Raw genomic sequence first — 12,494 nt, forward strand, 5'->3', positions numbered from 1 at the left:
TATTTTGATTTCAATGCTTTAGGCTCTCTCCTCCCCATATTACAATGCATCGTTTCAAAGCAGAAATAAGTCAATTCATATTATACCGAGTTTGACTTTGCGATGATTATCTGGGTGTTTATACCAACAACAAAAAAACACTGGTGATATTTGTAAGTGTATCCCAAAGTATAGCCTTTGTTTAATCTGCACAAATTGATACACATTCTCTACTCCCTCTGGATGATTGAAAATAGCAACCAATTTAAAAGAAAACAAAATAGATGCTCGTAACCATTTGTCTTATAATCATCATCCCAATCATCTCTCCAAAAAATATTATAATTTATCATGATTGTTGCAACATCACTATATATAGTGAATGAAGATTGAATGGTTTTAATTTCTTTACGTTAATTATTATAACATATGTAGAAAATAATTCAGACTGTATTTAGCAGTAGCCATTTATCACCTGGGTGGAGAGAGCCAATGTGCAAGAATGACTTGGTAAAGGTTTGACCCTTTAAGGCGACCGCACACCTTACGATTGGTCTGCGACCCGATTTCAGAATAAAACGTTGTAGAATTTGATGCTAATATTGAGACTTGGAATATCTTACTGTGTAATGTTCGAAATCATCTTACGAATACCCATGTTCAAATCTGTGACTATGCTATCATCCTTCTTAGAATAAAAGCTAATTTAATAACTAGTCGTAATGACGTCATAGCAGTCGTACTATTGGCTACGATTTGAAACTAATTTGGCCTTTACTCCAAAATGAAGGCTTGCAATCATTCAAAATGTTTATTAGTATTATTTCAATTAATTTTAACCTCAAATAAAACGATATGTTCCATTCACATTTTCAGAAAATGCGCAAAATGCGATTTGTTCCAAAATCGGATCGCGAACAGTCGTAAGGTGTGCGTTGGCCTTTACAATCTATCCTCTTCTGTACTAAGTACTGTCCAGACTCCATAAATATGAAACATCATATGACTTATTTTGAAAATGGTGATGTACCTAAGTGTTTCATGAAATATCCAAGTACCAAAAAAAGAATAAAAATGCAAACAACACATTTGCATCCTTAATATAAAAGGAAAGATTAACGGCACAGCAATACACTTGTAATAAAAAATAATATGTACTATCAAATAATCAGAATTTCCCTGTAGCGAGTATGGCACTGCAAACTGAAGACAATTTTTTGGTTTCTCTTTTAATAAAAAGAGATTGTATTTTGTATTTTAAAAAAGGCTGACAATCATCAAAATAATGATGATCATGCAACAGTCGATTGGTAAAATTTTGCGAAAGTTACTCAACAACCTTAAAGCCGTTAAAAATATCCCAATGTATGAATCGTCTTGACTTATATTCATTGCACATAGCTTCAGAAGTTGCTGAAAACCACTTTATGTAAGAAACTTAATGTAAGTATTGAACAGTGGTTTAAGCAAAGTGCAAATCAATGTGTCTCGCGCTGTATGCAATCTTCAGTCGAGACAGAGTGAGCGCCTAGTGATAAGATGCTCATGAATTCTATTCAAGCAACCTTGAAATTAAGTCTTCTTTCCTCATGCGAAAGTAAGTACTAAGAATGCAGGCAAGGAATCGATGCAATTATAGTACTATGTGGACTCTTTGCTTGAATGTCAAACACAATGATAGTACGCAATTTGTTTTGAGCTTCTTAACGGAAGTGTGTGCATTGACAGCACTGTGCTCCTTCTTGATGACATCATGAAATGCTGCCCTCTACAGGTCCGAGCATGAGAGTTCATCACTTTAAATCCACAGCGAAGAGTTTAGTACAAGCGGAGGTACACATAAAAGCAACATCTATCTGGAGGCAAAAACGGAGGCACCGTCACGTCGAGGTCAGGAGACAAGTACAGAGCTTGAAGCGAAGTACATCAGTCCTCATCAGTACAAATTCACGAACGCGGTGAGAAAGCGCCACCTACAGTTCACACATCTCTGATGCAAAAATAGTCAAACCCCATAGGTTGCTAAATGATGCATGAAGTTCACACCTCAGAGTTCAAAGTTCAAGGTTGATGTCATGAGTAGGAGCTGAAGCTGCTGACCGAGCTGACGCTCTGACTACGTGGTTTGATCTCGAGAAGATTTGGATGGTTCTCGATGATCTTGGTGAGTATCTGACCGATGTAACCCCTCAGGTCACGATTCATCTGCTCTTCTTCTTTCAAAGCATTCATAATCTGAAATTATATTTAAAAAAAAAGAAAATTGGTTTCAAAAGAATCTTTACACCCTTGTGGTAATAATAATAATTATATTGTAGATTTATAGAGTACAGCATCTATTCAACAAAAGCATCTATTCAACAAAAGCAACTATTCAACAACATAAAATGAACTTTTTTTGTTTTAGGGGACTAGTTATGATAACCTTCTGTCTAAATTTGCAACAATGGATAAGCCCTGCAGTGAATGTGGAGTTTCCAGTGCTCTTTTGAGGGCTAAATTGCTCAAAGTCCATTTGTAATTTGTCCTTGAACAAAAATACACACATGTTCTATGCCACTTAAGAGCTCTTGATATGTCTGTTAATAACCACATACATTTTGACGCATTAATTATATCTTTCTATGTTTACAAACCTCATCCTTAGAAGCCTTCTCAAGCTCAGCAGCAAACGATTCTGACTTTGACGTTCCTCTATGTAGTAAACTCCTTCCAATCTGGATACCGTTGTTCAAGATTTGTGCACTCATCTCATCGTTGGAATCTTTCAACTGCTTGTTCTCCTACAAATAAAATAATAAAACAAATAATCACTGATCTTTGCACTCATCTCATTGTTGGAATAATTTTTAACTGCTAGAAATGCAATAATAAAAGATATAATCAATAATCTGATCACTCAGCTCATCACTGTAATCACTTTGGTCTGACAAGTTGTCAGATCTGGCATTTTTCATAGGTTGTGATAGGCTGACTGTTACTTCGGTATTTTTAGAATAATGATGACTTATCAGTACTGACAACTTTCAAAGAATGGTCCCAAGGTCTTTAAAAATTTTCTTAATTGATAGACTTTCATGAAATGGTCCTTGTGTCTTTTTTTCTTTCAATTTTCAAAAAATCTGAATAGTTCTGATAGACATCAATTTGTATACTCTTTTTTTTTATCTATTGAACTTTCATGAAATGGTCCCAGGACTTCTTTCCAAAATAATTTGTTATTAAAATTTGATTACCTTTTAACTGATGGAGCTCAATCTGATTACCATGTTTACCTTTCATGAAATAATCCCCATGTCTTTTTTTAACAATGAATTTTCATACATTGTTTAAAAAGAATATCTGATTACCTTTCTCAATTGATGGACCTCAAGCTGCAGCTCACTGAATCTACTTGGAAGGTCTTGTATACTAGGGCTGCGCATCAGACTGGCATGCCTGGCTATTTCTGACTGGCCCTCACTCCGTAACTGCTCCAATTCCTTAGCCATCTCATCCATTATCTGGAACACAGGATCAAACAGACAGAATTGATGTCAACCTGTTCTTGATAACCATCAAGGGATTTAGAAGTCCCTTGCATCTTTTATAACATTCTCATGCAAACATATATCTTCTTAGATGTAATCATTCTTGGATAGCTTTCTCTGACAATGTCCTTCTCCTTTGATGTTTTGATTCCCTGATGTCATTTCATTGTGTGTCATTCCTGTTTGATATCTTCCTTCTAATGGTCACCTTGTTTGATATCATTCTGTGATGTAATTCTTTTTTATACAATTTTTCTGCCATAACATTCTTCTCTGATATCATGCAATTCTTGCTTGATATAATTCTTCTGTAATGTAATTCTTTTTTATATAATTTTTCTGCAATGCCATTCTTCTTTGATACCATGCAATGATGTCATTCTTGTTTGATATCATTATTCTGTCATGTCATTTTTCTCTGATGTCATTCTGGTTTGATACCATTCTTCTGTGATGACATTATTGTTTGAAACCATTCTTCTGTGATGGCATTCTTGTTTGATACCATTTTTCTGTGATGACATTCTTGTTTGATACCATTTTTCTGTAATGACATTCTTGCTAAATATCAATATTACATGGTGTCATTCTAGTTTGATAGCATTCTTCTTTGATATACTACGATGTCAAACATGTTTAATATCATTCTTCTATGATACCATCCTTATATAGCTTTTATACTCATCAATTTTCAGAATCACTATTGCTCATTATTACTGTTCACTGATGCTTCACTGTATCAATTCTATCAAACCTTAGAACATTGTACTATATCAGGGACAATACTCACTGTTGCATGGGAATGTATTTCTTCTTCCAATTCCTCCTTCTCTATTCTATGCTCGTCCTGTTTCCTTTGGTATTCAGACGACAGCGCTAACCAATTATTATCAACTTCTCGGAGATCCCTTTCAAGTTTATCCCGGTCCTGTCGACCAAAAATTTTTTAGATGAAATAAATGATGAAATCGTATAAGTCAATGGTAACCCTCAGAAGAATCATCCTATTGTCTATGGTTTTGTACTCTGATTTTATCAACTGGTAATTAGGTTAAAGCCCATATTTCCAAGTCTTATTAGATTCACCTCATGTAACATCACATGCAAATTAAATGAAAAACGAACAATTGCAACTCATACACAGTAATTTTTTATAAGGATGTTTTATCTAAGCCCATTCACAAGTTGTTTAACTTTCAACAATTGTTTAAGCTTTTTGAAATCGTTTGAACCGTTGTATACAACTTGTTTAAAACATTAAACAATTGTGAGTGACAGGCTGAAACATCATGCTTACAATTTAAAACAGTGTTTTTATAGTGTAAAATATGAGTTTGTGCTTGTAAATAAGATTATGATGGGAACTTGGGTGAAACATTGATTTGTTTGTTTTGTCATTTTAAAATACTCCTGCAGAAAAATTCTGTACAAATAAAATCTGACTACCCCCCCAAAAAAAATATGTAAACTAGATTGAATATCAATATTATGAGCAACTACTACTCACCTGCTTTAACGTTTCAATTTGACTTTTAAGTTTAGGCACTTCTTCCGAGAAATCTTCATTTTCTTTTTCTAGTACTGACACTCTGTAACAGAAAGATGGAGAGAGCAAGAGAGAGGGAGAGAGAGAGAAGGGAGGGGAGGGAAAAATATGAAATGTTTCAGTAGAGATTTTTAGGTAATGACGCTAGATGATAATTGTTTCTGAAATAGTATGGATTGTTTCATAGTATCCTTTTCAAATGAAGTCAAGCCTCATTATACAAAGATTTGCAACCAATTATCAATTATTGAAAATTCTTGAGCAGTTGTAACACACATGTTTCACAGAAAATCATTTATATTCAAAAGACATTCATATTTCATGTATCAAAATATGATGGACTTGAAAATACATAACTTTCAGAGATATATTCAATTTGTATGAAAATGTCAATTATTCATTTATTCAAGAGAACCATCATAAACAAGCTATGTTTTCCAGTCATTTCTCTGATGATTTATATTATGTTGTCTCCTAATTTGCCTTATTTTGTGATTTTTTTGTTGAAAATTTTTGCAAAAAAAAAACATTTACCAACCAATCAGGGAACCAATTGTCAAAATCTTAAACACTTTTCACCAATGTTAACTGAACCTGACCTCCACTTCCAATAAAAAAAAAACAGCATGAAAAATTTGAGTATCTAACGTATATACATGATACATGAAATATGAATGTCTTAGGGTTTTTTTTCTTTTTGTCTCCTTTCTCTCGTTTTTTTTCAGGAAATATACATATATTTTTGTCTCTTTCTCTTTCTTTTTTTTGTAACATATTGATATTAAAACAAGTTGACAATTACTTATAATTTTATTAATAGGGAAACTATAAATTACAAGCTCTGCTTTTTTAATAGTTTGCCCTTATTGATATATCTGTCTCCAATCCAAACGTTCAATTGTATAACATTTGTCTTATTTATTATAAATTATCGTGATGTATTGTATTCTTTTATCATTAGTGATTACTGTCTTATTGTATTAGTATTATTGTATTTGATATTTTATGAGATATGAAAAAATACACCGAACTGAACTATACAGGTTTTCAGAAACACATTAACAATTACACTTACTTGGTTTGCAATGCTTCGATTTCTTCATGTAAATGCTTGTGCTGCTTTGCCTATGAGAAGAAAAGAAAAAATCAACACTGCAATTGTTTACAAATGACGTAACAAAAATTATATTAATCTAGAGATTCACTTCATCCTGCTACTACTCAAACCATCGCTACTCAAGCCATATTCAGCTCATCTCATCTGGTTTACAGTCCTTCTCAGGACTTCACTCACTTTCAAGAAAATACTTCTAATTTTCTCTTTTCATCCTATCTCATCTGTCCATTCCAATCTCTCTGCTTGGATTTCCTTCCCTTCTTCATATTACACATGGTGAATCATATACCTATCTCCATGATATAAACTCCACCATGTAAACCTACAAAGATCATCTGAATCTAGAGATTGTCGCTTTCCAACCCATCAGCTAACATTCTTCATGCCAACATCTAATTGCCAAGCAAATACATTTAGGTGATCATAAAAATGAAGAAACTTAGGTAATGCCACACCTAATAGCAGCACTTATATAGATAGTTCAGGACCATTCTTCATAAAATTTATTTTGTGAGAAATACTTTGCCTATCATCCGCATACACAATTTAATGAAACGGAATGATACCATGGAGATAACGCAACATTTCCTCCTGCGACAATTTCTCCTACGATGATTTCTCTGAAGATATAAGCTTTAATAGAGTTACGGTGGTGAGGGTTTTTTTTGGTTCAGGATGATCTATTAGGATTAAGGTTACATTTGAGGTCCAGGTTTCTGTTATGCAAATTTCACGGAGAGAATTATTTATAAGAACAAGTGGAATGCCTCTGGCCGTCTCACCTGCATCACGCGGTTCAATATAGCAGCAGTGCTGACTTTGAACACTACTCTAACTCGCACAAGATGTTCAGTGATACATGGTTACTCTTATGTCCACTTTTTATGAACTAGACCAATAAACTTACAGAGATATGATGGTTATTCAACAAAAAAACCCAACATGGCCAAAGTTCATTGACCTTACATGACCTTTGACCTTGATCATGTGACCTGAAACTCGAACAGGATGTTCAGTGATACTTGATTACTCTTATGTACAAGTTTCATGAATCAGATCCATAAACTTTCAAAGTTATGATGGTAATTCAACAGATACACCCTATTCGGCCAAAGTTCATTGACCTTTGACCTTGGTCATGTGACCTGAAACGCGCACAGGATGTTCAGTGATACTTGATTACTCTAATGTCCAAGTTTAATGAACTAGACAAATAAACTTTCAAAGTTATGATGGTAATTCAACAGAAACCCCCGATTCGGCCAAAGTTCATTGACCCTAAATGACCTTTGACCTTAATCATGAGACCTGAAACTTGCACAAAATTTTCAGTGATGCATGATTACTATTATGTCCAAGTTTCATGAATCAGATCCATAAACTTTCAAAGTTATGATGGGAATTCAACAGATATCCCCAATTCGGCCAAAGTTCATTGACCCTAAATGACCTTTGACCTTGGTCATGTGACGTGAAACTCATGCAGGATGTTTAGTGATACTTGATTAAGCTTATGTCCAAGTTTCATGAACTAGGTCCATATATTTTCTAAGTTATGATGACATTTCAAAAACTTAACCTCAGGTTAAGATTTCGATGTTGATTCCTCCAACATGGTCTAAGTTCATTGACCCTAAATGACCTTTGACCTTGGTCATGTGACATGAAACTCTAATAGGATGTTCAGTAATACTTGATTAACCTTATGGCCAAGTTTTATTAACTAGGTCCATATACTTTCTAAGTTATGGCGTCATTTCAAAAACTTAACCTCAGGTTAAGATTTGATGTTGACGCCGCCGCCGCCGCCGCCGTCGCCGCCGCCGTCGGAAAAGCGGCGCCTATAGTCTCACTTTGCTTCGCAGGTGAGACAAAAACACTCACCAATTTCTCCTGAGATCTCTTATCTTCTTTCTCCAGATATTCTGTTTGTCTTCTCTCCATCTCACGCAGCTGGTCCTCAAGGTAAACAATTCTAAGGAAGCAAAAATATTACAAATAAGGAGAGGAAATATTAAAAAATATGAATTCAAGTACTATTGAAAGGAAAGTTCACCCGGACGACCAGTTGGTTTTAGTAGAGAAGAAAAATTAAGGAGAAATATTGATAAAAACTGGATGAAATCCATCAAAGAATGAAAGAGATATTACTTCTTTAATGTTTTTAATTTATGTAGTCATATGCAAGCAACTGACAAATATTAAAATATTATACAAAATAAATTCAATAAACTTCAACTTTTCAATGATTTTTTCAAATCATTTTCACATTTCTTAGAAAATGTCATCCTCTACAGGAATGAGGACTGTTTTCAGACAATAAGTGGTTGCCACTTATTCAACAATTCTATTACTAGTATACAGAATTTTCTGCCTTTACTGCAAAATTTTAAAAATTTTGAGATGAGAGATTTTCCAACAGCTCACTGACTGACAACAAGTAAAACTCCCTTCAAAGCTCCTAAATATTAAATCTTGTCTTTTTTTAAAGAGAATGATTTCACCTACCGTTTATGAAGTTGTCGATTCTCATTTTTCAGCTGTGCCTTTGTATCTTCGATCATATTTTTATCAACTTCAAGATGGCTGATTTGTGATTCTAAATCTCGAACCTTGTAGGACAGAAAGGAAAAAGTAAAATTTTGAAGACCACATCAGAAGCCAAAACAACTATACAATACTTAAAGCTGTGAAGAAACAGAATACAAAAATAAAAACATATCTACAGCACGGTATGAAATGCTAAATACTTTTCATCATTGTCAATAATCAACTAAACGTTGCTACACATCATAACTTTCTCTAGATGCCATTATATCCCCCTCCCCACATAAATAATGATAATAATAATAATAGCTGGATTTATAAAGCGCTTTTTGCCGAGGATACAAAGCGCTGCTATTATTACCCCGGCTTTAGCTCGAGCTACCATCACCGGCACTCAGTGCATACAAGAATTTAATCCTGCCGGGTACCCATTCACCTCACCTGGGTTGAGTGCAGCACAGTGTGGATAAATTTTTTGCCGAAGGAAAACACGCCATGGCTAGGATCTGAACCCACGAACCTCTGTTTCAAAGGCAAGTGTCAGGACCACTAGACCATGATGCACCCAAACAGAATTCTGGGCAGATAAAATAAAGCTTTGCAAATGATAATGGATCTGGTTTTAATGAATTATTCCATTGATTATTGAGTATGATCAATTACAAGCTTTTTTTTTAGCACAATAATTCATCGCACGCAAGTATAACTGTTTTGTGAAATCTTGCAAAATCTGAAAGGACATTACTTTTACATGTGATTACAATGATCCATCTCATTTTATTCAAATAATAATTTTTTTTTTGGGGGGGGGGTTGGGGTGAGCTTCACACTTTGAACTGAAAATGAATGCCGACCTTGTCATTTAGTTCTAGAACATCACTGTCCGATGCTGCATACTCTCCATAAACCTCCTCTATTGCTCCTTTAGGTATATTGTGTGATGACGAAGATCGATACAACTGACTGCAAAAAAAAATATTGAAACAAAAATTATGGATGAGAATATAAAGCCTTTATAATGCCAGCTCAAGTTCTCACCTACGAGGCTGTTCTCATTACGCTTTCTAAAAATAGTTTACTGGAAACCGATTCAGGAAACCAGTTTGGAAGATCGCTTTGCTAGTGTTCCCAATTGATCACACGAAAGTGGTTTCAAAGTCACGTCACATAAAGCGATCCTGTTGCTATGGAAGAGCTCTCAGTGGAGCGAAACGTTTCGCACAAAATTCGAAACAGCCGCATAGGCATTCTACACCTGTCGTGTGGAGTAGCGCGCGCAAAATGTGGGAAGATCGCTTCCTGAAGAACAGTTGTGTCCTCACGCTAAAACCAGTTTTAGGAGGAAAAGCTATCTTGAAAACTACATCGTGAGGTGGTTTTCTGAACCGGTTTGGAAGATTGCTTTGACCGTTCTCACTACGCGCTAAACTTGTTTCCATTAAACTAGTTTTCAGTAAACTAGTTTTAGGAAGGTGGTAAAAACGGTGTCTATTCAAATCTGATTCTTAACCCATAATGCAACATTCTGAGCAGTGTATAGTCTAATACCCCTTTCATAAACCCAAGTATGCAGCTAATAGCAGCATAATTTGGTCGTAAAATTGGAGGAGGACCAGAGTTATCTGCATTATTTTGACGCTGCAATTATCCGCATAATAGCAGCATCGGGACAAGATTTTGAGTTTATGAACACATTTCCAAATAATGCGGATAATTGCCATGGTGCGGTCACCCTTTTCCAACACAACCGCATCGGAGGGGGTGTGTCCAGTTGTCATGACGATTATCCGCCTTTTTCAGGACGGGCGCTCGTAAAATAATGCGGCTTATTTTCAGAGTTTATGAACGCAATTTTTATTGGATTATCCACATTACTCTTAGGCGGCTAATTGGAGGATGGGTTTATGAAAAGGGTATAATAATACAGGCCCACTTGAACGATAACATCATAATCCACTACTCAGTACATTCATGAGTCCTGTCAGTACTTCCCTCTCAACAATATTTGTTTCTCTAGAAAAAAAGTATACAAATAGCGAATAGGCATGAGTGCAATGGTGCGAGATTTCGCATGAGGTGAAAGAAAGATGCTCTATTCAACGAGGCGTTAGCCGAGTTGAATAGAGCTTTCTTTCTTTCACCGAATGCGAAATCTCGCACCATTGCACGAATAAGAATATTCGCTATTTGTGTTGTACAACGCCTCGGAATCTAGCGGAAATATGAAAAAACAAGAGTTTTTCCCTCCAGTAATCTATGAAAAGGGAGCAAAAATATTGAAAGCGAAAAGCAAAATCCCACAAGCCGGGCCCACAAGCGCACATGACCTTGGACAGCGTTGCGCATTTAGCCAGCCAGCGAGCTGTACGCGCATTGTCACCTTTATTAAATCGCATTGTGACGTCACCTCCTAAAGCCGTGCAATGGTACATTTTGGACGGTACATTTTGGATGGTACGTCTTGTGTGCAACGGTACGATTGTATGACATTCAGCCTCCCATTTGATCGCGTACAACTCGCTAAGTAGGCGTTGTAAACTATAGGCTAACTCATTCTCTGTATTATCTCAACAGATATATATTTCAAAGGGGGAGTGAACTGTGTGTAGTCTCTCATTGACAGTGTATTTTAAATACATAGGCCCGTATTCTGAAGTCAGGTTTAACTTAGACCATGGTCTAACTCTGTGCTAAAATTATGGGAAGCCAAAAGTGTCAAAATTTGTATTAAGTTGTATGTTTCTTATGTTTACTGTGCTCTTTACTGATTAATCGATGGTGAAGACAACCATCTATCTATACTTCATAAATAAGTAGAAATGATTTGAGAGCCAAATGAGCTGAGATATGGTATCTCTACTGTTAGTGATTTATGTAAAAATTGGCTTCCCATACTTAAACCACAACTTTAAACCTGAGTTTAAGTTAAGACTGACTTCAGAATATGGGCCATAGTCTTAAAATGTATTTTTTCAGATATCTACTAATTCCTACAGAGAATATATTGACCCATAATCGTATTTGTATAGAGAAAATGTTTTGAGAGGAAAAGTAATTGTTTTGCTACTTGGTAACATAATCATTGCGGCATAAACATATTGAGTAGTTAATTAACATGTTATCATTCAAGTGGGTCTATATTACTAGAGTAAACTAGTATTAAGGGTCAGGAAACTGGCCAGGTATGAGCAGTTGAGGACTTGAGATGGTGCTATTGGTTCGTATCTGCTTTAAGACTATAGCTCTGAGAGAACGCACAAAGTGATGGTCAATTTGATCCCCTTTACAAATCAATCTGTGGTTATTTTTTATTTTTAGTAAGTGGATTCATTCAAGTAATTAGCATATAGGATTGTAAGAATTTTTTTTTAAATCATTGTTAAATTCAACAGGTATTTTATAACTTTGGGTTATAAAAAAACAAATTCTTTCAAACGGATGAGAATCTTTCGTACCTTGCTACGTCACTGGATGAAACTCTTTTTGAAGGGCTGTAATGTAATAAAGAGAAAAGAAAAAGAAAATTAGTGTAAAATTATAAATTTTCTATACAAAAGACAAGCATTATTTTTTTCTCCTACGTAATTAATCGTTTGAAAAGTAATCTATGAATCTACTGATTATTAGGAAAATCTTAGATTTTCTGTCCTATAACTCTTTCCCCCTATTTTCTGCATTAGATCAGATTTTAATACAATCTGCTGCAGGACAACTTCATAATTGGATGATTACCGGTAATCATAACCCTCAAATAATTATTCTACCATTAGTATGG

At 35.1% G+C, this 12,494-nt stretch overlaps 1 protein-coding gene across 7 annotated transcripts in view; it reads right to left on the reverse strand.

Moving 5' to 3' along the window:
* Window positions 1–837: 837 nt before the first annotated feature.
* The window catches only part of LOC121422304 (rab11 family-interacting protein 3-like), a 56,365-nt gene continuing 44,708 nt past the window's right edge, over window positions 838–12,494 (reverse strand). For all 7 annotated transcript variants that reach the window (XM_041617249.1, XM_041617248.1, XM_041617247.1 and 4 more), the window contains 10 exons: window positions 12,175–12,210; window positions 9,574–9,682; window positions 8,681–8,784; window positions 8,057–8,147; window positions 6,131–6,180; window positions 5,017–5,098; window positions 4,300–4,437; window positions 3,330–3,482; window positions 2,616–2,762; window positions 838–2,214 (listed from right to left, as the gene is read on the reverse strand). In XM_041617249.1, coding sequence (XP_041473183.1) covers window positions 2,053–2,214; window positions 2,616–2,762; window positions 3,330–3,482; window positions 4,300–4,437; window positions 5,017–5,098; window positions 6,131–6,180; window positions 8,057–8,147; window positions 8,681–8,784; window positions 9,574–9,682; window positions 12,175–12,210 — 1,072 coding nt within the window. In that variant the 3' untranslated portion in view covers window positions 838–2,052. The remainder of the gene's footprint in view (window positions 2,215–2,615; window positions 2,763–3,329; window positions 3,483–4,299; window positions 4,438–5,016; window positions 5,099–6,130; window positions 6,181–8,056; window positions 8,148–8,680; window positions 8,785–9,573; window positions 9,683–12,174; window positions 12,211–12,494) is intronic.

The sequence above is a fragment of the Lytechinus variegatus genome, chromosome 10, assembly GCF_018143015.1.
Source record: "Lytechinus variegatus isolate NC3 chromosome 10, Lvar_3.0, whole genome shotgun sequence".
NCBI lineage: Eukaryota > Metazoa > Echinodermata > Echinoidea > Temnopleuroida > Toxopneustidae > Lytechinus > Lytechinus variegatus.